A 24674-nucleotide genomic window follows, 5' to 3' on the forward strand; every position below is an offset into this window, starting at 1 on the left:
AGGCCGCGGATTATGCAGCCTATGCCAAAATCGCTATCACACATAATACCGCAATGAATGGATTGCTGTGCATAGATTGTTGGTCCCTCGTTCAAAGAGCATAAAGGAGGTCTTAGGATTTCAGGAAACTTTGATAAACAAATCCCACAGGAGTCGGAGATGAAGTGGCCGTTACCAGCCTGTGAGAACAAAGGATTGTTAGGTACTCGGCTTAAGAGAAGATACATTGCTGGTGTGCAATAGAAAAGAGACACGTTCAAGTCATTATTATCAGCGTCCGCGGCTTTTTATCGAATGTGTACCTTCTGGAGAAACCTTGGCTAGAGGCCACTTACCAATGTAGCGAGACAGCTGTGCGGTCGACAATTGCAATCCTGGAGGACTAAAGGATTTGTTTTTTATTTTTGGTCTGGGCTCCCGGTCATTGACGGATCTCTCCACAAGTACCTCGCAAACTCTATCCTGCACGATGATCCAGGCACACGACAGTAGGCTAAGACCGCAGCTACCGATGATGATCCAGAGCGAGATTCAGATAGAAAACACGACTTGATAAATTTGAAGGGAGAATGTGAGCTTGATCAATACGCATCGCTAAAGGCACTTTCAGCGGATATGCTGGTAAGTAGAGGGCTGGCAAGTAGAGGGTTCCTTTGAGGCGGCAAGGCTGACTTGGGTACTAAAGATGATCACTGCGTATTTGGGGATTAAGAGTGGACGACCGGATCATTCATGGCGGCAAGGTTCATTCCAGAGACACTATGTAAAATGAAACATTAGAAAGGAGGAGGGTTCTCCATCTAAATGCAAATATAACTAGAAAAAAAAAAGGCGTTCCCTTCCTACCAGCCAATTGTAGTTGTTTCTTGACTCATCACTCTTTCTCTCTCTCCACACCTTCGCTTCTCATCGTTATTTTTTTTTCTTCTACAAACAACGACAACACCATCACCAATTCCACAAGCTGCCCTTGCGCCAATGACCGTTCGGGAAGGGTATGTTACCCCATTCCAGGCATCCTTTCGCACACTTGCCCTTTTTACCCCTGCACCATGTCTCCGTAACCATACTGTCTGGTCGCTGTTTTTTTTTTTTTTTTTTTTTTTTTTTTTGGCTTTTTCTTCGAGGACCAGGAATAAAAGAGCACCTACACTGCTAATTGGAAAGACTCAGGGAGTGCCCTCAACTAATATACGGAGAAGCATTTAATACCTGGTGGTTCGACAGGCATTAATAGCACTGTTCAACGAACACTTCGACCCCGTACACCACCCAAAACTGAGTGGACATGTGTTTAATTGTCCTCGAGGGAGCAGGAATTCTACACAGCTCCTTATTATTCGTGGTCGAATCCTGTCTTTACACCTCTATAAATATTTTAATGCTTGGACCTAACATTGCTTCTACGTCCTCTGGTTGTCCATATAGCCTTCAGATTGAGATCTCGGGTATCCCTGCCGAGAACGGCAAGTGTAGGGTCGAAACACAACTCAAGATCACACTTCAGCTTAAGGATGCAAAAGGGGAGAGCGTCAAGGACTGGAAGCAACTCCGGCTACCTCGTCCGTTGATTGCGAAAGAAAAGCACCGAATGGAAAAGTTTAATGGTACGGATGATGATGATAATGATGCTAATATTTGTTGTTCTGCGTCATCAAGCAATATAGTACCATAGCTAACATTGTCCATTGCTTTGCCCTCCCAGGGCGGAGCAAGCACGTTCAGGATTCAGAGATATTGACGCTCGATGCGAGATTGGTGTGCGACCATGATATGACAAAGATACTGGAGTGCTGCGACAACTGCATTGGACGGGAACGGAAACGCGCTCATCGTAGAAAGGAAAGTCAGAAATTACCAGGGGCCTTATCATCAATACCGGTCTTTGGATCGATCAGCGCTAAGAAGGCGGGTGCATCGCTTACCAATGAAGCCGTGCCACCAACGCCAACAGATCCGATTGAATATCAAGCCTGGGAGCGCAGTCGAATTATGGTGTTCAGCAGCACGGAATACGTCGACATCTCCTCTGGACAATGCCTACTGCCCACACGTATCACCTGCTATTGCCGGCATCATAACGAGAAAGTCGGATTCCGGTAAGTTTTTGGACCATTTTGGTCACTTCGATGGTTGCGCATAAGGAATATGAGGAGTGGAAGCAGGAAATCGACAAAGGCGACACACACTGCACAGGAAACATATGAGCAATCAACCTTAATTCAGGGCTACTTTCACTGCAGATCCCCCCGTTCCGCATTTGTCATGTTCACACAAAGACAGCGCTTCCGACCCTGGGTGCTACCTGCAGAAGAAGAATATCGACACTATTTTGAGCATCTGTTTAAAGTGCCACAAGCACGATTAATGCTCGGCATGCTTGGCAACCGATCACAGGCAACTGTGGAATTTTTTTTTAATTCTTCAGCTGAAAGCGATAAAACTGAGCGATTTTCGCAGGGCTTGACAACAGTAACCACATGCTGACTCCATGTGTCCCAATTTTATGCCAATTAGTATTCAATTTACGGCCAAGGATCCCACTGGTGCTGTCGTAGCAGCTGTTTTGACCAACCCTGTCATGATGATGGACGACCATAAATCAGGCAAGAGAGCCATACCGACACAACCAAAAACCGCTGGAACCGCAGGTTCATCTTCCACAAGAAAATCATCAGCAAGAAGGACATCCACAGTCGCAGACGGTTCAGCGGAAGACCTGGACATCACAGAAGACAAGGCTATGCAACAACAGGAATTTGACGAGGACGAGGACGACATGGATCAGGATGAAGGAGCTGCAGAGGATGAGGACGAAATCGACTTGGAGGCTGGACATCATGTACCGCACCACAACTTTTCAAAGGACAGTTACAAGTCTGAGGACGCTGAGATCCTCTCTGGCGACATCTTGGCGCCGTTGAGCTCCGGTGCGGACAGGGTAGGCACGAAGCGAAGGGTCGACGAGAACATGATGGAGGACATTCAGTCGCAATCAAATATGGATCCATTGCGTGGTCCTTTTCGCCGAAAAACCAGCCATGATGTTGCAGCAGGCGTCGCAGGAACACCCTCGTCTTTCGCATCGCTAGCACTCAAGTTCCCGTCCTTTACTGCGCCCTCTGCACAATCGCCATTTGTGTCAAATTCGCTTTTTTCAAATGGGACGCAAGGCAACGCATTCGCACCCTCTTTCGGGCAAGCACCGGGCAATGGAGAGAGTTTCCTGGACCAAAAGAGCATCGACATGTTCCTACAGAGTGGTTTGTCAACATCGCCCGCCCATCTCAGGAGCGATCTTCTGCATCGCCGCCCATCCAAGGATTTGGCCGACCACGATTCAATAATGGAGTTCACAACCTTGGATGAGCCAATGTCATCCCCCCCAGATGGATTCTTATCAACAGGAACATCTGCAGCAAAACCAGGACAGAGTCATGATCAACCACCAACACCAGTTACGAGTCAAGCCGTTACAACGCGGGCCTCCTTTACAATCCCCGTATCTGTACCGGACTTTCCTTCGACTCCAACCACAACATCGGCCAATGGGTCCAACCCATTCAGCTCTGCCGGGATGTTCAGCTCTGCTTTCAGCTCAACATTTTCTTCGCCACTGAACACCTCCGCGCCCACAAGCTCGATGATGAACGCCCCTGGAATGTCCTCCAGCTTCTTGGATGCATCGCAGATGCAGGAGTTTCAGAATTTCAAGCGACAGAGCCTTCTCCAGCAAAAGCAGCAACAACTTTTGATGCAGCTTCAACAAGGCGTCCAGCAGCAGGCCCAGATGGAAACCAAGCCTGTACCGTGGACTGCGAGCGACAGCAACAACAGCAGCAAGGATCCGTTCTGGAACATGAAGATGGCGATGTCGCAAACAACCGATCCATCTTCAAGCGCATTCATTAAGGACACGACTGCGAACCCAGCATCGGACGCCAATGATTCAGAAATCTCAAAAACAGTACCGTCTACAGCTGCATCAGATGCACCTCTTGCTCCAAAGAAGAGAGGACGCCCACGCAAGACTGCAGCCGCAGCAACCTCAGAAGCCAGCTCGCCCATTCTTTCGTCGAAGGCACCAACAGCTCTACCACCCTCACCATCACCGCCGCCACTCGCTACACCGTCGGCCTCTGCTGCAGCTGCAGCGCAGTTCATGTTGTTGCAGCAACATCAACACCAACAGCAGCAACTGCACCATCACCAACAGCAATTGCAGCAGCAACAAAAGCAGGCTATCCTGGCCCGCCAGAAGCCCAGGATTCAGAAGGTCATTCCGTCCCGAGGTCCAGTCGAAGGAGGCGTCGAGATCACTCTGTTGGGTAGCGGATTCTTCCCGGGAATGGTTCCGACATTCGATGGAGTCCCAGCCCTGAGTGTACAGTACTATGGTCCGGAAACGATGATCTGTCGCCTTCCACCACGCAACTTTCCGGGATCTGTCATCGTCAAGGCGCAGAACCCTTTGACCGCGCTGGCTTCGTCTGCATCCGGATCAGGGTTGGGCGCTGGAAAAGACGACGCTACCAGCAACGGTTTGGTCAGGACGATGACGCAGCTTTTTGGAGGACCGTCGGGTGCGCCAGGCAGTAGCCTTCTCCTGGGAGACGACGATGTGGGCGTGTATTTTGAGTACGAGGAGAGCAAGGGCGACCGCGACCTGATAGCTCTGGCATTACAGGTTCTGGGTATGAAGATGAATGGACGCGTAGAACCTCCGCACCAGGTTGCCATGCGTATCATGGACACAGCCGCGGCGTCAAACGTCATCATGGGTCAAAACGGACCTTCGTCGCAAGCACAGCTTCAATTGCCACAGCAACCACAACAGTCATTATTGGGATTCGGGAATTTCCAGTCGAATATGCTGCAGCAAAATGCTCTTTCACACCAGGCACAGCTCCTGCAGCAAACTCAGCAACCCCAGTCCCTGCAACTACAACAGCAGCAGCAGCAGCAGCAGACGCCATTTGGTGTACTACAGGCTCAGAGCGGTTCAATGGCCAATGGCTCAGTGCTGGGCACAGGCATGCTGGGCTTTGGAAACTTTTTGAACTCGATGGGCGGATCAAACGGCAGCGGCCTCTAATCGATCCTCACTCCTTTATTATACTATCATCCCCCAATCCCTTCCTTCGTCCACATTTATTGAGATATACCCTTTTCCCTTCGTCTACGCGTTCTGCTGTCCGTTATTTCTTGCGATTTTTTTTTTTATTTTTTGTAGTTGTTGCTGTTGTTGTTTTCTTGCTGTTATCTCTCTTGTAAATTATAATTGTTGTCTGCATTAAAGTCCTATGTCGGTAAATTGTGGAGGGTCAAGGTCAACACTATGTTTGATGCGGTGGCAGCTGGATGTCGCAGCGGATTCCTCGTCGACTAGTGGCTTACCTGCTGTAAAGGTGAACCGGCGAAGACACGACATTATTCTCAGGTCCATCTTTAGCTTCAACTCACACCGCACACACACACACACGCATTCTATCTCTCCATCCCTTCACCTCTGTGCCGAAGCCATCGCAAGGAACATCGACTAAATAAAAGGACATACAGTCAGGACATGGCATCGACTTTAAAAGCATCGGTGGAATCCGTCCAAAGGTTCTTTGGCAAGCGGACCCCTGAGGAGATGGTATGCATCGTCGATGCATATAACCTAGCTACATTCAGTCTTTTTCTTTTTTTTTTTCTTTTTTTTTTTCTCTCTCTCTCGCCCTCCCCCTCTCACTATGTGAGATGGTAAGTTGTCCTCCCTATCGATTGTATTATCCCATCCTCACCAAGACCTCTCTCTCTTCCTCTATTGGGGTTTGGACTCCGCCCTCCTCCGTATATCCCCTCCAGGTCAGAAAATGGCGCCAAGAGATCAGTGCCCAGCAACGTGCACTGGACCGGCAGAAGCGTGGTATCGAGACCGAGGAGGCCAAGGCGAAGCGGATGATCAAGCAGATGGCCAAGAAGAATGATATCAAGACTTGTAAGATCCTCGCCAAGGAATTGGTGCGGTCCAGACGACAGAAGGATCGGATTGTGACGAGCAAGGCTCAATTGAACTCAATATCGATGCAGCTGCAATATCAACTCTGTAAGTCACTCCACTCGACAATTGTCATTGCGCTTTGGAGCACGGGGAGGGGGGGGGGGGGGGGGGAGGAGTAGGAGGGTATCTTGAGTATTGTCCTTATTATGGCATGGTATTTATATTTGATCTCTGGCAATTGACATTATTTGTGGAATGTATTTTTTTTTAATAGCCACGTTAAAGATCGCCGGTACCTTGCAGAAGAGCACAGAGGTGATGGGCATGGTTAACAACTTGGTCAAGTTACCAGAAATCTCTGCACAAATGCAGGAAATGTCTAAGGAGATGATGAAGGTAAGCGTTACTCTACCTGTTTTTTTTTTTTTTTTTTATAAAAAAATCTGTTGTTGGACATGCTTTCAATTGCAAACGATACTAACGATCTTATCAACTGATGCCGCTCTTTCTTTCTCCTTCCAGGCAGGAATTATCGATGAGATGGTTCAGGACACAATGGAGTCCATGGACGACGATGAAATCGAAGAGGAGGCAGAGGAGGAGGTCAACAATGTCTTGTTCCAGATCACGGACGGTCTTTTGGGCGAAGCACCACTGGCGGCAGGCAAATTGCCCACGGAGGCAGAGGCGGAGGAAGAAGAACCAGCACTGGACGATATGCAGAGACGTCTGGAGGCACTCAAGAGTTAAGCAGAATCGAAAGCACTGCAATGTATGATCGGCGTCTGATTCAGGAGTGGGTGTGCTGCCATGAAGTTGTTTTTAAATATACGAGGATGCGGATCAAACTAATTCTGGGTTATATAGACATTATGATGTAAAAAAAAAAAAAAAAAGTGTCATTCGCAAAGGCTCATGTGTCCTCTTGTGCCCTTGTTTACACTGTTTTTATGCGGCCCTGTCAAAGAAAGCGACGATCGTTGTGGAGCTGCTTTTCTTTATCTTTATTCAGATCAAGGACACTTTTGTCCGCGCCAATCCTCCCTGATAATTCTTGATCGGAAGCGGTGCTCTTTGTAGTCGTCGGAAGGCCTCTCGGATATGTCGAGGCTGCAGCGGACTCTGTTCGCTTGGTGGTAGTGAGAACAATCCTGGGATGTCTTCGTCTAGATCCATGTCCTCTCCTGCTGATCCAGCACCGGCACTGTTATTATCCCCTCCTCCATTACCGCTGGCACCGCCATCGTCTCCTTTGCCTTGGTTCTTGGACCTTGCGACTGCTTCACGATGTAGCCTTTGTTTCTCGTCCTCTTCCTTCTTGACCTTGAGTGCGGTCTCTGTGAGGGTCGTGACCATTTCGAACGTCAGGAATCCAAGGATATCGATAATGTCGTCGTTGGGTCGCATATCAATGTACGAGGACATGTTGGCCCATTCTCGGAAACGCTTCGCTTTCCTGTATGTAAATGATGCCTGTCGACATTCGCTATAGTGCTCATATTCTTCCCTCGTCATTGCAAACGTGATCCTGTCAGCATCCTGGAAAAATGAGAAGAAGGGGCCTGTAAGCATTCCAGATTGATGCGCAAGATAACCCAATCAACAGCTTAAAGCCAATAAAAAAAAAAAAAAAAGGGCAACTGCATATTACCCGCAAACGTTGCATTGAATCCAGATAGGCATCCTCGTCATCATCATCGTCATCGTCATCCTCTCCAATCCCGACCATCGCCTCTGAGAACCCGTTCAACAGCTCCCAGCTCAATTTGACCCGCATTCGCCTTGCCTTCGATCCCGGTGCTACTGCAGCGCCCGCATTCTTCCCGCCCGGTCCACCGGCAGCACCATCTCCGGGACCACCCTTCCCGTCTGCTGCCGCGTCCTCGATCCCGACCACATCATCGGCTCCTGGGCCGCCGGCTCCATCAGACGAGTCCTTGACGTTCTTGCGCACATCCTTCCAGGAGAGATAGGTACGAAGGCGGTTGACCTTGGGACGATCATGGCGGATGAGGAAAATCAGATCCTCGGCAGACATGAACCGGGAGCAACGTTTGCGGGCCTGCTGCGCTGCTAGACAGATCTATACAGGATTCAAAAGTCAATAAGAGTACATAGTGTCGGTTTGCTTTTGTCCGTGTTGAGCAATGATAGGTAGTGACTGAGCATGATGACAAGTTCGACGTACGATTTCGATAACTTGTGAGCGGACAATGTCCTCGACGAGCATGGTGGTCTCCTGGATCGCATCCGAGACCTCACCAAAGACGAACATCATCTGCTGGATCTCGCTCTGATAGCGGTACCGCGACTTCTCCCTTTCTTTTTCCTTTTCCTTGTCCTATGTTTGGGGTTGATGGTGTGCATCGTTGCGAGAAGCGGGGAAAAAAAAGAAGAGGATCGTCAACATAGCACGCTCCAAAGCGAAAACCCTTTTGGCATTTGCCAAGACGACAGACATAGAGTCGAGCGTCCGAAATCGTTCCGTCCCATCCATACAGCCATTGGTCCTGAACGTGATCCTTGAGGTCGTTCGAGCGATGAGTGGAGTGATGGGCGAGCTTCTTGGCGGTGAAACAATGATATTTGATGGCTCCTCATATTTGATAAATATTGATTTTGGCCGACATCATGTATCAATGAAACAAGGCTGTGTTGTGTTGGTATATCCCAGATAGTCCGCCAATAGGAATATAAACTTGATAGAAGTAAAGTGTGTTGTATACATGTCTTGGGCAAACCCTGCTTGTTATCTAATCTGTTTCACGCCCCTTCTCCATGGAGTCCCTTCAATACCGAGGCTCGCTGTTATTTTTACAACTGCTGCTCTAAAAAGGGGAAATCTGCGACTGATTCACATCATACCTCAGGGTTATGAACTGGATATAGCTACCGAGTTCGCGATCAAGGTCTGCTGTGGATTTGGCAATGGAGTCAGCGGGGATGGAAGGCATTAGTCATTCCTAGGCGCGCCAATGCAACAGAATCATAGCATCACGGACAATAATAGACACGCGTAATACAGATTGCTGCTTCATCGCCTTCGACGCGTTGAGTGCCCTATGAAAGTCCGGCCCCTTTTCTAGAATGTTTAATCCTCCACGGTGTTATTGTGGTGTACATATAACATGGTTCCACGTACATCTGACTGAAATACATCTGTCCCCTCAGACCCATCATCATTATCGTCATCATTGTCGTCATCATCAGCACCACTAAAATCGCCAGTGCAAGTTCCAGTATGTTGCACCAAAGGAGGGGCTCTGCCAAGCATAGCAGCGGATCGGGTCGCAGTCCGCTAGGTGTAATTCGTCATATTGCAACAGAGGCAACTTTAGGTTTCATGGACGTGATGTGATGTCATTTCGACGTGAATTAAAGGAGAGGGGGCCACCGCCAATCCCCTCCCCCATACTTCCCCAACTCTAATCCGCACACGCCAATCCCGCTGCAGCACTGTCGAGTGCGGGCTGCTCCCACTGCACCGCGATGATCTCACCATGATCCGCATTGGGGCCTCTTTCCTTGCTAGCCCAGGGGCAAGACCACGACCCATATGACAGCTCGTCAGCACAAGGCAAGCAAAGAAAAAAACGTATAAAAGGACCACTGTCCTCCGCCGAAAAAAGAACTCATCAACAACTACCACTACAACAACTTCTCCCACCTCAACCAACCCAACCCCCCACAAACAAAAACCAACATGTCCAACGTTACTGACAAGATCTCCAACACCGCCAACTCCTACATGGGAGGTGCCAAGCAGTCGATCGGCGAGACCATCGGTAACAGCGACCTCGCTGCCGCCGGTGCCCAGCAGAAGGCCCAGGCTGATGCCGCCGCCGCCGCCGCCACCGCCAAGGCCCACACCGAGGGTATGGGTCACCAGGTCAAGGGCAACGTCCAGCAGAACGTCGGATCCGCTCTCGGCAACACTGAGATGCAGGCCAAGGGCCACGCCAACGAGACCCGCGGCGATATGGAGCGCAAGGTCTAAACCAAACCTCTTTGCAACAACAACAACCAATGTAAATAATATTGTAATAAACATATTCTAAACCAAACATAACATGGCCTTTGCAGTGATACGACATGTGGATATATCTATTCAGGTCGCGTTGCTAGTCTACTATGGAGATGAAGAAGAGTTTATTGGAAGCCATTGCAGAAATCCGCGCTTCTAGCCTTCGATTACAGATCACAAAGAAATAAGCTGCACTTCTTTGCTCATGAGATAGTGAGTCCATGACAATAAGTCCCCGACAAATATAATTTCAGTATCACCCTTTTTTAGTCAGATTTTGTTCTAGCCTCTTAATTTAATTTTTAATTAAGTACAAAGAGTGTCAGGCCGCGGCTCACTGTGGGGGTAAACCTCTGAAATGTGGTAGTTTATAAACCAATGGAAATGTGATTCCGATTGAATCAGCTTAAGTTATTCAAAAATATATTTGCCCGGGATGGACTCTATCTGCGTGACACAAAGCGTAAACTATGCCACTGTATAGTGATCAGACCACCATATCCATAACTGACAGACTATGTGAATCGTTTGTAAAGATGTTTGCAGTTTTATTTAAAGTTATGTCATCAAGTCAATCATCATCCTTAATTGACTCAAGCCGTACGAGGTCTCTGCTGCTTTCATCATCGTTGATCGCCCTCAATACCGAGTCACCCATCATAACATCTACATCATCGTCTGAGTATGCACGGAGCATTATCTTCAATGGCGGGCCTTGATAACAGCGTCCATGCATTGCACTGCTCATCACACAGTTCCAACTATGTCCCATGGCTCGCTCCAGATCCTTGAACCAACAGTGCACTGCAATGTACAGAGACGCCGGCAGAAGGATAGCTACGACTAACCAAATCGAGATGGAGGTGGTGCTGAAGATTCGGCCAATAGTATACGATCCAACAAGTTCTACATCAGGACTGCCAGCCAAAAACAATAAATGGGCCAGCATCATACTGTCGATGCTGACTGGTGTGTCTCCGGCCGTGAAGTTGAGAGGTGGCCTTGAGATTGAGGATCCAGGGATAGGGTCTGCATCGACGTTACTCATGATATTCTTTCCCAGAAGAACGGTCCGCTCACGCCATTTTCTAGGATCGGAGTTGATGCGATAGTACGACTTAACCACCTTGACTGATGTAAGATATGAAATGGAACATACCTTTTCAATCAGTATGGCTCCACCAATGTACACGTTGCTGTTTCTGCTTGTGAATACCCCTCCGCCGTCTGACGTTTCGAAATTGCAAAGCCTGGGATCACTGTCGGGAAACATGATTTGGCCAACGCTGCAGTGTATCCGGAAGGCCCCTCTCTCATGGATCGGTACCCCACCATCCCAGTTTCCAGTATCGCAGTGCCATTGTTGTCTATTAGGGCAGCCCATGCAACAATGCCACTGGGAGATGTTATACCAGTTGGGTACAGAGGTATGATGTTGATATTCGTGTTGTAGCATGTGTTGTTGAAGCCGCCGTTCTCACCCAGATCGGTATTGAATGGAGTTGTCACCATGTCCATCATGAATTTGAAGCCCGACAGATTTCGATGATATTCAAAATCTGGGGCCCTGGTGAAAGTGCCATTCGCAACGAACAATTCAGTGGTGTTGACGAAAGTGTTGTTCAAATCCATTGTTGACCGAAAAACGTCACTCTCGAATGCATAGGAAAGATTCATTGCATTGGCGGGGGATGCTGTTATCGAATCCAAATTCATGGCTTTCCACTCAACATTGGTCACAATTTCGGTTGAGTCAATCTGCGAGTTGATCCTGAGTGTGTTGTCAGTAGGATCGAATGTCAAATTGTTGGCTGTGTACTCTCAGAGACTGAATGTCCTGGGAGGTAATCCTGGTTCCAGCTGTACGCCTTTGTACTTCATCATTATTGCTGGCAGGAGTGTCACAGGGATGCTGAGGACAATATACGTAATCAGACAGACCCTGCCTCTGACGTCGTTCCTATAATACCATGTTTTGGAGTTGAGGATCAAATCGGGGGCGCTCTGCTGGGCCAGGAATATGATGTCTTGGGATAGCCTCCCGTTTACGATCAGACAAAGCAGGAAGGACAGGGCCCATGTGACTGAGAGGCGCGTCAGCGTGTAGAGAAGCGCCAGCTGGCCTTCTTTCAAGAACATGAATGGCCAAAATTGAGGATGTCTTGATGTGTGTGCGCGAATAGACGGAGGATGACGAGGTCAGAGATGAAACAGTTGGCGAGCCACACTGTCCAACAGTGACAGGAATTTCTGTTGGCAGCACCGCTTTAGTACGTCCACGCACAGTCGAACTCCTATTTTGCAGCTTAAATTGGAGGAGCAGTCATGTATTCAGCAATTCCATCGTATCGAGAACTGCCCGAAGGTTAGCTTTCAATATAACATCGCGGTTGGGATCCTGTAGATCAGCTTCAGTATCAATAAATCCGTTTATAGTCTCTTGAAAAGATTCTCGAGAATAATCCTCATTTAGAAGGGGCTTGAAGGCGGTGAAGAGAAATCCTCGAGGGGAACCATCTTATCCACAGTGCGGCTGCGGAGAACAGTTTTGACTTTGAGAGGAATTGACCCTTGTCGTAAAGAGTGTACTTCTTTCAACATTTGTGTGATTTGGAAATGGAGGTTCCAGAGTCAGCACCTTTGGTGCTTACAGGACTAAGAGCTGGGGCTGTGTGAACAGAGCGCATTGTTTTGGGCATGGCAGAAGTAGAGGACAGGATGGACTCAGGAAGTGAGAGTGTGTGTGAACAAATGTTTACTCAGTTCAATTGGACTGAGTACATGGCTGCTCCTCCAATTTAAGCTGCAAAATAGGAGTTCCATATTTCCAAGCCACGAAGAAATAGTGGCATAGCAATACTTTGTAACACAGATCGACCGATTGCATTATCGCAACCCATCCTGTTTTTTATTGTATTTTGTCTCGCTTCTCTACACCGTTCCCACAAGATAATCTTTACTAATACGCGATCACGTCATGAGCACCGAGTCGACCTTTTTTTGGATCTTTAGCCTCTATCAGGTTGCATACATACTCAAGTGGAAAGGGAGACGCGGAGAAAACTCTAACAAGAAGGACGAACTTACATGTAGAGCAATAGGAGGAGGGATTGTCGATTGAGCAAAGTGAGAAAAAGATGTGGGCCCACACGACGGACCATCTGCATATTTATTCGCGATCTCTAGAAGTACACCCTGAAAGTTGTTAGGTTGTTATTGGTAACTGTTTAAAACACATTGAGCGGTACCAGAAAGTTTCTTTGTTTGCTGGAACATCGGCAGACTCGATCCAGCCCCTCTGGATGACATGGACTGGAAATTTCCATCCAGAGGGGCTGGGTCGAGACTAGAACATCGAGACATGCCAAAGTCTGCATGGTGTTCTAAAAAACGCCTGCAATAAGAGGAAGGTTGTCCAATGAAAACGTTCATTTAGAATTGAACGAGGCTATTTTCCCTTATTGGATGAAAACGTTTTCTCCAGGGAGTTACGATTTTTAAGGTGACCAAAGCACCACTTAACTATAAAACGTTGTGGTCAACCCAGGTTTGCATGTGCATGAACTCATCTTCCCTTACCAGCTTGCGGACTGCATCGGATTATATTGACAACGAGTAAATATGTGAAACACCGGTGCGCCCTATAACAGCTGCCGCCACTCAAGAAAAGTAACTCAAAACGTATCCAAATCTCTTGATGCAAGATTCAACAATGTCCTTTGCATGAGCACAACCTGTACAGATCAAGCGTGTGTTAACCAATGAATTTAAGCATGTAAGCAAAGAGGGAAATATGTCTGAACACTTCTTAAGGCCAAGACTCCTGAAATAGAGGTTAATCTCAGCGCAGCGGTGGGACCTCCAACAAGATAAAATCGAGCTCTGCAACTGGCATACGTGTACTTGAAGTAAATCTATATCACTTCAGTCCCCACTGAATATTTCTCACCGTACCTTCAGCAAGGCATTATTTTTTTTTCCTCTCATAGCTTCCGCACCGTAGCTCTTCCTCGATCACACTTGAAGATAAAGAAGGGTGGCATGATGAATGCTTAAAGAGAGTCCAACCCAGTGCAAATGAGTCGAGACCCGGTCCCGAGTCCTGGCTAAATTTGCGGTCGAAGTGTTCTTCAGGTGGCGGTGTCCTTTTATACACGGACAGAAAGGGCACGTGTATGGAGAAGCTGCGGTGAAAACAAAAGATTTTAGCTTTGTGCATTGGCCAGTGCTCCAGCTGTGATTTCGATGTGGGCTGTGCTGCGAATGATAATTTGGATGTAGCAAGGGTTGAAAGACCCAACGTAAAGACCATTTCACTCGACTTCTTCATGTCTGCATCTCTTGTTCGTTTTTCTCTCTTAGTCTAGACTGTCGTACCTTATCATCTATCAAGACGTGTTTAAGAGCAATGCTTCCGCTTTCTTCCCAACCCTTCAAACCACTATTCACAACCTTCGCTCTAACTCTCGTCACTATCTGTACACTATCCTTCCTCCTACTCCTCTCCCTGCCCCATCAGTCATTTATCATCATATTCTTCCTATGTTTCTTTTTTCCCGAGGCGTATTCATCACTGAATAATGGCCTGAAGAATGTCTTCAACCCTAATTTGAAAAAACGTTTGAAAATCTCTCCATTCCTTCTTACCCCTATGCCCAAACAGCGATATACCATTCGACAGCGACTTATCAAAGAGTGCGAGAAGGGCTTTTTCGAGGCCGCAAAGCGATATGCCGAGCACCAGTCGACGGGGCCATTTGGTATCCATGAACTGGAGATGTATTATAATGCGCTCCAGTACCTGTACCAGAATCGATATCTCGCACCCCGAAGTCGTCTGCCTTTCTCGACCGATTTGAGGGACAGGGTTCTCGAAGAATACAGTGCGCACCACTTCAAGTCCATAATGCACATTACACCAGCTCAGTTTGCGTCGTTGGTGGAGTTGATCAGCAGGAGCAGTCAATTTCGACCCAAAAACGACAATTTCCCTCAGGCGCCCGTCGAAATCCAGCTGAAAGTCGCTTTATTTCGTCTTGGAACAAAAGGAACTGCAGTCGAGAAGGTTGCTTGGGTTTTTGGAGTGAGCTGAGGATCCGTCCATGCCTACACTTGCCGATGCATCTTGGCAATCGAGGACTTGATGCCTCAGTTTGTTGTGGGGCCGGACCGAGCGAGAAAAGCAGAGATCAAAGCATGGTTCAAGGAGAACAAGGGCTTTCCTGGCGCAATTGGGCTGTCGACGGGGCGCCGATCCCGTTTGATCAAGGCCCTTCATATGACACCAAGTCCTGGATTACTAGGAAATGTGATTATGCCATGAGCGCCACGGCCGTTGCTGACCACCAGGGACGCTTTACATACTTCTCGACCGGGTACGTTGGATCTATGCATGACGCGTTGGCCTACAAGAACACCCGCCTTTACACCAGACAGGATTTTTTCTTTCAAGGAGAGGAGTACCTACTTTCTGATGCAGCCTACGCCTTGACCCGCACGGTGATTCCGAGATACAAAGGAGCGACTGGGGATCAGCTGGAGTTTAACATTCTCCATGGCGCTGCAAGAGTGAAGGTTGAACATGCATTTGGCACGCTTAAGCTCAAGTTTCCTTCCTTACGAAGTCTACCAGTCAAGATTGACAAAGCGGAGGATATTCACAAGGCATCCAGCTGAATTAAAGCATGTGTGGTTCTACATAACTTTGTGCGCATCGACAACCAAGAAGGCGACGACGATGAGGATGTCCTTGCGCAGAGACAGCCGCGAGGTCGAATTGAGGATCTTAACCAGCAGGAGGTGATGATGGAGCCAAATGGACATGGGAGGCAGCAGGACGCAATAAGGAGAGATGTTCTGAAGAGACGAGTACTTGAATACCATAGGAGAAACCATAGGAGAAATCATAGGAGATAGACAACACGTTTACTAAAATTGACTATTTGGCAGCGTTCCGCGAATTAAGCTGTGCTCTCACCAGTTCGAGCTCTGTCTTCATCACCGCATGTTCAAAATGCAGTCGCCCGAACTCATCCTTCTCTTGTTTGAAGTTTTCCTTCTCTTGCTTAAACTCGGCTTTCTTGCTTTCAAACTGCTGCGTACGTCGCATAAATGACGCGTCCTGTTCTCGAGCCCGCTCTTTCAACATCGCACCATACTTCCGAGCCCGTTCTTTCAACGTCATGTCATTGTCCTTTTCGATGTCCAATAGCTTCTCAGCCAACGTGTCCATCTTCTCTGCAATCGCTTGCTCCTTCGCTTCCAGTGCTAGCTCCCTACGTCTATTATCCTTCCTGTTCTCCTCTAATTACTTCGCATGGGTGTCCGCTGCTTTAATGCCCACGTCTTTTAAACCTGCGAAGGCCTTGGTCACATCAGCAGACGATTTGAAGGTGTTGAGCTTTCGACGCTTCCCCGCTGGCCCTATGCTCCTACCTCTTGTAGACCGAGATTCACTATCATCCATTATAACTATCATCGCCATCAAGGTTGTTGCGCAGGATTAGATGGGTTGTTTTCGATTGATAAGGTACTGTAAATCGATCATTCATATACCTGAATTGAAGTCGCCTGCGATCTCCGCAATGTCTGCCTCGGACTCACTGGATTCTGAGGAAACTTCTCTGTCAGATATCTCCAAGATTGGAAGCCTGAGTGGGTGTCGATGAGGAGGATCATCCGGAAAGGTGACTGACTGGTTAGGAGGAGGAGGGTTTCTGGCGAGACTCCCACCGTAAACGGCATGAACTTTATCGAAATGAGGGCAAATAGATAGCATTTGCTCGCGAAGTGTCTCCTGTTCTGTGTCTCCTGCCCCGGTTTGCTGTGATATCGCACGGGCTTGGTCGTACTTTTTCTTTGCATATGCAATCTTTGACTTGACTTGATGGTGATCCTATTCAGTGTTATTCCTTGCGTTAACATAGTTGGCGATCTCTACGTGAATATCGCTCGCTTTTTGGCCTGACACTAGGCACTTCTTGTTGAGTCTCTCGTGATTGTGCGGATCGGTTATCCAATTGACAAATGTTTCCATTCCTGGAGAGACCCAAAAGTTTTTCCTGAGATCGATTTTTGGAGTAGGGGTTTGTATCGTGGAGGTTGATTCGAGTCCATGTTGGAGAGGCGACGATGAAGCTAGTACTGCAGGCGGTATGGTTGATGTTGCTGACGGTGCAGCGTCTCCAAGAGGAAGTATTGACCGCAGTTGACCGTCACGTTGGCGCTTCGACATGGTAGATGACCGGGGAGGAATGGGGTAAATGTAATGCTGTGGGTGGGAAGTAGCTAAAGTCGTGCTGTTGGGGGAAGTTCGTTTGAGATGGAAAAGCGCGAAGAATTTGTAGTTGGCGCAACGATGACTCTTGAAATTGAGGGGATGAGACGGATCCTTGATAAACGCGTGAACGGACTTCAACTGTAGGTGAGAGAACAGACGCGTTTGAGGGGGCTGGTGAAGCTAAAAGGTTTCTGTATTCTACTGAAGTTGTGTATGCTGAAGGAGAGCATAGTGGAGGAGGAGGAGGACCTCCTTGGAATGGATTGTTGGACATGGGGGAAAGTGAAGAAAGGAGAGGGAGAGGGACTCAGGAATACTAATTTTATTGGCCAACAAATTTTTAGACTCAAACCTTGAATACGAATTTGTGGCTCCTCCACCAAAGGCAAAAATCGAGAGTGGAAGGTTTTTGGTAGAGTATGGCGGTTAGTTGTCGAATTGGGTTTTATAACAGACATACTATTGATATTGGCCAAACAGAGTTGTCAATTTGCCAGCAAACAACCTCACTCCTGTTGTTCTCACTCCAGTCCTCTTTCTCTTCATAACTTTTTTCGCACCAAGATTCTGTGGTGTAGTAAACGAGAATCATTCGGTTGGTCTCGTAAAATTGATATTAGATCATGGGGAAGAGCACCGCCCCAGGATAATAGAATAAACGGTCTGGTACCTGAAGCAGAGTCTTTCTTTCCACTTAAATCATTTGTATCACACATTGCATTCATCCAGATTGTCCGGATAACACCGCACCAACGACAGGTACTGACTACCGCCGTCAGTAACCCATGCAACGAGATACAATCAATAGGGAATGCCGATCCTGACCATTCACCACTTTTGCACCGTCAATCGCTCTTATTTAGACATTGTACTTGCCCTGCAGCGCTTCCCCGATCACCGATCGTCTCATTGTGCATCCGTCATCGGCCCACCCTCGTGAAACGGCATTATAAAGGTACAATGGAGCAAACCCTTGGCATACAACGGCTCCAAAGGGGTGGACTTCATTGTCACGACCCCTCACCTCATCGGACATCACAACATGCGAACTCCTTGCAACTACCCCAGTCATTCCCAAAAGAATATAGTCCTAGCTCGTACTATTTAGCTAAACAGATCCCTATATTTATTTCATTCCATTTTCGTATAGTCTATTTTACCTTTGTGTTCATACATTCCGATCTAAAGGAGGACCCTGCACCACGAACCAGTAAGTGACCAAAGCGCGCCCTTGCCGAAGTCCTATTCGCGTGGTAACTCCTGTTGTAAATAGAACTACTGGTGGAAGTTATAAAACCCGTTAGTAGACCCCCTACACCGCACCACTACCTTGAGATTCAACAGCGATTCGGACTCGTACATCATGACTTGGTCGCCTTCCTGTGGCTTGAAGGTGTTGTGGATGACATGCACATCATCACGCAGACTCTTTACAAGCTGCACCTCGTCGTTGGTGAGGTCAGCATCAAGACAGACAACTCGGGTCACGCCTTTGATGAACTCTCGCAGTATCTGACCGTTAAGGTCATGCATATCGCCCATTGTTGTGACACTCGTCATCTGCTCACACAGTGAGCTGAACTCATCGAGGATCAAAAAGATGACGTTCTCTCCATAGAAACCCAATTCAAGTCTGTGCAGCGACTCTGCTTGGACCACGACCCTATCACATTCAATAGTCTCTTTGCGGATATCTTGGTAGTTCGAGAACCCAAGGCGCACCCCAAGCATGTCAGCCAATGTCCTTCTACACGTTACTGCAACGAATTTGAATCTTCTGTTCGCATTGACGAGCTGCTCCACAAATACGGTCTTGCCTGTTCCCGTAGCAGATCGAATAACTAGACTGGGGGGTTGTTTCCTGACTGCAATGTTTAACCCTTATATCTACTTACAGACAGAAAGTCAACAAGACAAGAGAGGGATCTTTATTTCCTGGCAGACGGCCCTTATAAAGCACTACCCATCTGCACCACGTTAAGGCACTTGTCTCTGCTCGTACGCACTACATAGGTCAATATAGTGCACTGACTATATCGAACTTGCCGTTGCGACGTTTCAAGGGTTCTGACAGTGGCGACAGGAACTCATGCTTGACAAACTGGGCATTGTAGGTCATATCTGCATCCAGGAGAGTGGAGGCTATTTGTGAGTAGAGTAAGGTCTCGATCTCCAGGGTCAGACTAAAGCTAAGCCTGCCAACCCGCACTCCTGCTGTGCCATAGGAGCGGTGACAGTGCAGGTAGATCGCGCCATTCGCCCCAGCTTCAAATACGCATTGTCTCTATCATGGCTCCGCTCGCATATGTCACATTGGCCTGCTTGGACTCGTTGCAGCTTGAAGATCGTACCATGCCCATCATACTGCATCTCATACTGCCCTGCATGCTTGTACTGCATGTATTCGTTTTGCAAGGCTTTAACAATATGTTGTGGTATCTGAGAGGATGGTGGTGCATGTAACCGGCTGGTCTCCTGGGTTGGTAGGGTGGTTTGACGAGCTGGCGATGACGGTTTATCGACTGCAGTCATGTCTGCAACTAAGATACAGTCGGGATGAACGTTGGTGATGAAGAACTCTCTGTCCTCGGCTGCCATGGACGCATCATGCCAAAGGGCTCTTTGCAAGGGGCGACTGGGATCCTCACGCTTATGGCTCCCTATAATCCGCATGGGTCTGTTCCTGTTATAGACACCCATGTCGATATGCTCGAGCAATTGGCTATTCTCGATCTTCTGGCCTTGATCGCGTCTATCACGTTGGAACTGGACCATAAATGCCTTCATGTGCTTGTTGTTATCCTTGAACGCATATGCTGGAATGATAATATGCAGCGACAGTTTTTCCTGCTTGATGCGCTCAGCACACGGCATTGCTCACTAGTCACTGCGTAATTGGGCGCGAAATGGTTGCGTGCGATAAGAAACTCGGCAAACACCTGTTGTTCAAGCGAAGCAATGCCACTCGCACTAGAATCAAGAGCATTGTCGATGTCAAGGGCCAGGTCGATGTCATAGTATTCAGAGCACGGACGGCCTTCACGAATTTGCTCCGTAAAGCATTTGTCTTCGTCCGGGACGTTAGTGTATGCGCGCAAGGATGCAGACAAGTCTTCATAGCTCGAGTACTCATAAAACGGGTTCTTGCCATTCCTTGATGTGCTGCTCGCGAACGCCACGAAGAACGTGTTCGAGTTTTCATCCGCCCATGCATAAGATCTGTTTTGAGGACCCTCCTGAAGACTCTTGTCGTATGCGAAATAATTGGATCCGAATCTGCTGTGCATTTCAGTGGGTTTGAATGTAATGAAATGCATTTAATCAATTTGATGCGTGTCATGTGATTGTCCTGAGCGAATGCTGACTACATCTGAGTCATGTCATCGAGGCAAATTCATCAAAACGCGTTTTGCTCCATTCTCACAACACTCTTGTTCATTGCCTTCCAGACAACCCACACCCATCAACGGCTTCCCGCGCCTCACATCCCATTCCATCCCAGATAACGCCCCTCTCATCCATGGCGGCAAACGCACTCACCCTCTTCTGTGTCGTCGACGGCGAGTCCACAGCCAACGCGTTCTCGGTCAAGGCAACATCCATATCAACCATTGACGAACTCAAGAGCTCATCAAGGCCAAAATCCAAGCGCCTTTAACCACATTGACGCCAAGGATTGGTTCTCTGGCGAGCCACAATTCCCGTTGACGAGAATGCCGGGGACGAGAACATCATCACGCTCGATGATCTGGACGACAAGACGAAGCTAGGCAACCCAAGGACATGCCTTTCCAAGCTGTTCCCTGAGAGCCCTGACGACAACACATACATCATTGTGCAGCCACCCCCGCCAGGTATGTCTCCAGCTCTCTGCAGAGTGATGATTGATATCCTGGCGCGTGTTATTTACGTTATGTTATTCTTTTTTTTTTCTTCCGATAGCTCCTAAAAGAGACCGTGAAGAGGATGCGGGTGAGTATTATTGATCCTTTCTAACCACCTCTTGTCTTTCATTCAGTCATGAACATAGCTGGTGTTGCTAATATTCTTGTGTACTTACCTTTGCCTGTACGCCATTCCCCTGTTAGCGCCCCCTCCCAAAAAGACCCATCTTGGTACGAACTCGTTGATGGATGCGATTGAGGAAGCTGGTCTTACGCAAAAGGCTGTGGCGGATAATAAGTCCGACCTTTCTCTGCTTGACTATAAAGAAAGAGTCTCTGTGCTTGGTTTCCTTGGTAGCCCGGTTGACAAGACCAACAGATACGATTCGCTATCTACGATTGCATTTGCCCTCCGAAATCGGTCTTTTCAAGAAATAGAGTTACTGTCCACACCTCCCGGTTCCGGCACTCTATTTCCAGTGGTCGATACAGAAGACCTATATGTTCGGCAAGCCTACAAGGACCTTTACCAAGAAGTTTCCATGAAATTTCAGGACAGTCCTAGGAATAGGGCTCAGAAGCACGTTGTTGTCACTGGAACATCAGGCATTGGAAAATCAGCCTTCCTCGTATACTTCACCATCCGACTTCTTGCTACAAGCAGTAACGACAACCCGCCTATTGTGGTTTTCCAGGAGAAAGGGGGATCCAAGTGCTATGTATATGGAGGGCTATCTACTCTACGCTATGGAGACATCGAGGATTTTCGGCCCTTCCTCAATCTACCCGAAACGTGGTATTTAGTCGACAGCTCTCCAAACCCGCTGCTGGAGAGAGCAAGGACTATTATATCAGCATCGCCAAAGACACTACATTCCGAGATGAACCAATATCAGGAAGTCGACAAACGAGTACCGTGGCGTTACTACATGGCCCCATGGATGCTGAGGAGTTAGAGCAATGCCGGGACGGTGTTGAGGGCTTCAAAGTGGTTCCCAAGAACCTTATGGAGGAACTCTACGGTATGGTAGGCGGCGTGCCGAGATATGTCCTTGAAAAACCAATGAATGTACTGAACCTCGGTCCCGGTGATACTGCTGGTGCCAAGAAGAGTGCGTGTGCACGCGTTTTGCAAGCCATCGATCTCGTCAGAGCTCCGCTGAGGATGATGCAATGCTTTGAGCAAGGGAGAGAGTCGCTAGAATATAGCAGCCGTCTACTTCACCGCTGGCCTACGGAGATCACAAGGACTTTCGTTTGGAATGGGCGTCAACATATATCGTAGACGAAATCGGCAAATCACTGCAAGATGTTACTTGGCAAAAAATCTTGGAGAAACTCACTAGCGTCAACGTCGGAACCGCTAAGGGACCCATGTTCGAGCTATATGTACGACACATCTTTCGAAAGGGAGGCTACGAATTCCAAATCAAGGGTCTTCAAGATGGGTCGGATACCACTTTCAGAGTCCCGGCCGATCCAAGCGTAGAGTTGTTCGATGAGATTTCCGCAGTGCCTCCAGAGACATTGTGCATACCAAAGACTTATAACTACGCTTGCATCGATCTACTATTGTCGCCGGGACACTTGTTTCAAGTTACGGTATCCAAGAGACACGACATAAAAGGGCCGCCGTTTTCGAAGCTCCTCGAAAATCTCATGAACAAAGGATGGATCCACTCCTCTGGAGACGCTCATCTAGTTTTTATTGTACCAAGCGAGATTTATGACAACTTCCCAGAGCAGAAGTACTTATCTACGACAGGGACAGTCTATAAGAGAGTCCCAAAGCTGATACGGCCGGTGAAGCAATTCGTGTTGAAGATTGATTTGAAATCAGCATCGACCGGCAAATCACCAGGGATCTGTGGCCCAGCTTATTGAGTGGAGACGCAGCGTCTTCTCCCCATCACTGCAATAGGACATGCATGTCAACATTAAAATTTTGGAAAAAATTACTGCGAACCGTGACATCTGCAAGAAGCCGTCTTTCAGACCAAGACAGTAGTATGTAGCTCCACGATAGTCTAGTGTACACTGTGATCCCACATTGCTTTTTTCTTCGTCTGTTGAGGAAGATGCATTCTGAGATCCCAGGACGCGAGCTCCGGCACAAAAAGCAGAAATTCACCATGCCTGAACAGTCAGCGGGCAAGATGCAGCGAGCCTAACTCGAACAGGGCTTCCCCGAGATCGTACCGTTAACGGAGGATACTGAAGTATGGGCCTCGCGACAAGCTGGTCCTCTGTCTAGATGGCCCTCCTTCACAGGAGAAATTATTCACTCAAGTGCGCCGAGACGCTGTGCGACAGAAAAACCTCACGCGAGCTAGTACACAGTTTCTTTAACTTGAAAACCGCGTGAACAGTAACCTACGAGTCCGGAAGCACCATTCCCTTGGCGTCCGCAAGCATCTGGAACCAGCTTTCTATTGGTCTTTGGCTGATCGGCAAGCTTTTGCACAGTACAAGCGCGAGAAAGAGTGGACCGTCCACACGAGGCTGATCCCGGAATTGCACGAGACTATAGGTCAGGCGACATTGTCTTATCAAGTGATAGTGATATGCTGGTTTATCAGAACATCGAGACTATCTGGCAACTCATTTCCAGGGGGAAACTCCTTGTGTACCACCTTCCAAGCGTACTCACGACTATAGGTCTCAGTCGAGTTCAGCTCACGACATTTGGGGTGGTTTCTAAAATCCAATTCTGGCGCCTTACTTTAGGCGTAGCGAAAATGGTAGAGTATTACTTGGCCCATCCTCAAGTCTTTCGAAAGAACGCCGCCCAAGAATCGTTCGGCGCCTCACAGAGAGTGTTTGTGTAACTACTGATATTATTGATACTTTTTTAATTTATTTTTTATTAACGCTCACATAGGCCAGGTCACTTGGATACATCGCGGTTGGAGTAAACGAATATTACACGTCCAAGAAGTGTCCAACCTGCGAGCAGTTGTCGGGCAGGTCGAGATCCGCAGGCTACACTGCTTAAATTGCGGCACTTCCATGCACCGCGATATTATAGCAGGACACAACATCTGCAATGCGATACATGGCCATTTACTCCATCATCAACGATCGCTCTATATTCAACCAGTAGATACGGATGGATGAGATATTTTTGGGATTGAGATTAAGTGAGAAAGAGATGTAGCTCCACACACCACACCAATTAGGTATTTATTTGTATTAAATATAATAGTGAGCTGGAGGTACACTTGTTAAACTAAATATACAGTGAACTCTGGTGAAATATGCGACAATGGGCACTACCCTTGAATGCAAGATGCAAGGCCGCACACAGAAGCCGGGGGCAGTAGCAGAAGCAGCAGTAGCGCAGCGGGGCAAGGGCAAGGGCAAGGACAAGGACAAGCTGGGGGATCAGTGAGCATCGGTGACTCCTTCGGTGACGTCATTTAGGTGAGAAGCGAGCCACTCTCCTAAGAAAAAATTTTCATTCAAAAATGGACTCCTTCCTCTCCCTTCCCTCCTTCTCTC

At 48.0% G+C, this 24674-nt stretch overlaps 11 protein-coding genes across 11 annotated transcripts; 7 read left to right on the forward strand and 4 right to left on the reverse strand.

Annotated features, from left to right (window-relative positions):
• The first annotated feature begins 865 nt into the window (after positions 1-865).
• BC939DRAFT_453348 (uncharacterized protein) lies at positions 866-1809 on the forward strand. The gene is made up of 2 exons (XM_051555916.1): positions 866-995; positions 1429-1809. The coding sequence occupies exons 1-2, from the start codon at positions 979-981 to the stop codon at positions 1673-1675; spliced, it is 264 nt and encodes an 87-aa protein (XP_051411678.1). The 5' UTR covers positions 866-978; the 3' UTR covers positions 1676-1809.
• A 2433-nt stretch (positions 1810-4242) lies between these two features.
• On the forward strand, positions 4243-5420 carry BC939DRAFT_453352 (uncharacterized protein). Its single transcript, XM_051555917.1, has 2 exons — positions 4243-5301; positions 5398-5420. Exon 1 carries the CDS (start codon positions 4349-4351, stop codon positions 5093-5095), a length of 747 nt encoding a protein of 248 aa, XP_051411679.1. The 5' UTR covers positions 4243-4348; the 3' UTR covers positions 5096-5301; positions 5398-5420.
• A 322-nt stretch (positions 5421-5742) lies between these two features.
• Positions 5743-6736, forward strand: BC939DRAFT_477656 (Snf7 family; the record flags this gene model as incomplete). The annotated part of the gene is made up of 4 exons (XM_051558693.1): positions 5743-5745; positions 5851-6091; positions 6261-6382; positions 6509-6736. 4 exons carry the CDS (start codon positions 5743-5745, stop codon positions 6734-6736), a joined length of 594 nt encoding a protein of 197 aa, XP_051411680.1.
• A 258-nt stretch (positions 6737-6994) lies between these two features.
• BC939DRAFT_517169 (transcription initiation factor IID, 18kD subunit-domain-containing protein) lies at positions 6995-8706 on the reverse strand (the record flags this gene model as incomplete). Its single annotated transcript, XM_051561166.1, has 5 exons — positions 8175-8706; positions 7847-8069; positions 7638-7786; positions 7225-7525; positions 6995-7137 (listed from the first exon to the last, which is right to left on the reverse strand). Exons 1-5 carry the CDS (start codon positions 8262-8264, stop codon positions 6995-6997), a joined length of 906 nt encoding a protein of 301 aa, XP_051411681.1. The 5' UTR covers positions 8265-8706.
• Positions 8707-9329: 623 nt separating this feature from the next.
• On the forward strand, positions 9330-10051 carry BC939DRAFT_453357 (uncharacterized protein). The gene has a single exon (XM_051555918.1). The coding sequence runs from the start codon at positions 9690-9692 to the stop codon at positions 9981-9983; it is 294 nt and encodes a 97-aa protein (XP_051411682.1). The 5' UTR covers positions 9330-9689; the 3' UTR covers positions 9984-10051.
• Positions 10052-10572: 521 nt separating this feature from the next.
• On the reverse strand, positions 10573-11806 carry BC939DRAFT_453358 (uncharacterized protein; the record flags this gene model as incomplete). Its single annotated transcript, XM_051555919.1, has 2 exons — positions 11677-11806; positions 10573-11437 (listed from the first exon to the last, which is right to left on the reverse strand). Coding segments are annotated over exons 1-2 (902 nt in total), but the record flags the coding sequence as incomplete, so codon positions are not given.
• A 1768-nt stretch (positions 11807-13574) lies between these two features.
• On the reverse strand, positions 13575-14568 carry BC939DRAFT_453362 (uncharacterized protein). The gene has a single exon (XM_051555920.1). It carries the CDS (start codon positions 14338-14340, stop codon positions 13978-13980), a length of 363 nt encoding a protein of 120 aa, XP_051411684.1. The 5' UTR covers positions 14341-14568; the 3' UTR covers positions 13575-13977.
• BC939DRAFT_529412 (uncharacterized protein) lies at positions 14561-15539 on the forward strand. Its single transcript, XM_051561511.1, has one exon. The coding sequence runs from the start codon at positions 14662-14664 to the stop codon at positions 15100-15102; it is 441 nt and encodes a 146-aa protein (XP_051411685.1). The 5' UTR covers positions 14561-14661; the 3' UTR covers positions 15103-15539.
• A 2968-nt stretch (positions 15540-18507) lies between these two features.
• BC939DRAFT_493471 (origin of replication binding protein-domain-containing protein) lies at positions 18508-21130 on the reverse strand. The gene is made up of 7 exons (XM_051559565.1): positions 20658-21130; positions 20171-20565; positions 19641-20105; positions 19322-19431; positions 19185-19294; positions 18619-19135; positions 18508-18564 (listed from the first exon to the last, which is right to left on the reverse strand). The coding sequence occupies exons 1-7, from the start codon at positions 20666-20668 to the stop codon at positions 18532-18534; spliced, it is 1641 nt and encodes a 546-aa protein (XP_051411686.1). The 5' UTR covers positions 20669-21130; the 3' UTR covers positions 18508-18531.
• BC939DRAFT_177436 (uncharacterized protein) lies at positions 20414-22338 on the forward strand. The gene is made up of 6 exons (XM_051550422.1): positions 20414-20592; positions 20739-20821; positions 21131-21143; positions 21232-21261; positions 21378-21404; positions 21501-22338. The coding sequence occupies exons 2-6, from the start codon at positions 20810-20812 to the stop codon at positions 22127-22129; spliced, it is 711 nt and encodes a 236-aa protein (XP_051411687.1). The 5' UTR covers positions 20414-20592; positions 20739-20809; the 3' UTR covers positions 22130-22338.
• Positions 22339-22794: 456 nt separating this feature from the next.
• Positions 22795-23131, forward strand: BC939DRAFT_453377 (uncharacterized protein). The gene has a single exon (XM_051555921.1). It carries the CDS (start codon positions 22833-22835, stop codon positions 23055-23057), a length of 225 nt encoding a protein of 74 aa, XP_051411688.1. The 5' UTR covers positions 22795-22832; the 3' UTR covers positions 23058-23131.
• Positions 23132-24674: the final 1543 nt, after the last annotated feature.

The sequence above is a fragment of the Gamsiella multidivaricata genome (genome assembly GCF_025024155.1).
Source record: "Gamsiella multidivaricata strain RSA 2152 chromosome Unknown BC939scaffold_37, whole genome shotgun sequence".
NCBI lineage: Eukaryota > Fungi > Mortierellomycota > Mortierellomycetes > Mortierellales > Mortierellaceae > Gamsiella > Gamsiella multidivaricata.

What these genes read in the sequence shown, in the direction of transcription:
- BC939DRAFT_453352 (XM_051555917.1), top strand. Translation starts at nt 4,349, where the DNA reads ATGGTTCCGACATTCGATGGAGTCCCAGCCCTGAGTGTACAGTACTAT.
- BC939DRAFT_453357 (XM_051555918.1), top strand. Translation starts at nt 9,690, where the DNA reads ATGTCCAACGTTACTGACAAGATCTCCAACACCGCCAACTCCTACATG.
- BC939DRAFT_453362 (XM_051555920.1), bottom strand. Translation starts at nt 14,340, where the DNA reads ATGAAGAAGTCGAGTGAAATGGTCTTTACGTTGGGTCTTTCAACCCTT.
- BC939DRAFT_529412 (XM_051561511.1), top strand. Translation starts at nt 14,662, where the DNA reads ATGCCCAAACAGCGATATACCATTCGACAGCGACTTATCAAAGAGTGC.
- BC939DRAFT_493471 (XM_051559565.1), bottom strand. An exon ending in GCCCAATTACGCAGTGACTA is followed by an intron (nt 20,106 to 20,170) that starts GTGAGCAATGCC and finishes TTATCATTCCAG; the next exon opens with CATATGCGTTCAAGGATAAC. An exon ending in GTCTTGTTGACTTTCTGTCT is followed by an intron (nt 19,136 to 19,184) that starts GTAAGTAGATAT and finishes ACAACCCCCCAG; the next exon opens with TCTAGTTATTCGATCTGCTA.
- BC939DRAFT_177436 (XM_051550422.1), top strand. An exon ending in AGACCGTGAAGAGGATGCGG is followed by an intron (nt 21,262 to 21,377) that starts GTGAGTATTATT and finishes TTCCCCTGTTAG; the next exon opens with CGCCCCCTCCCAAAAAGACC. An exon ending in TCCCAAAAAGACCCATCTTG is followed by an intron (nt 21,405 to 21,500) that starts GTACGAACTCGT and finishes TTGACTATAAAG; the next exon opens with AAAGAGTCTCTGTGCTTGGT.
- BC939DRAFT_453377 (XM_051555921.1), top strand. Translation starts at nt 22,833, where the DNA reads ATGAACAAAGGATGGATCCACTCCTCTGGAGACGCTCATCTAGTTTTT.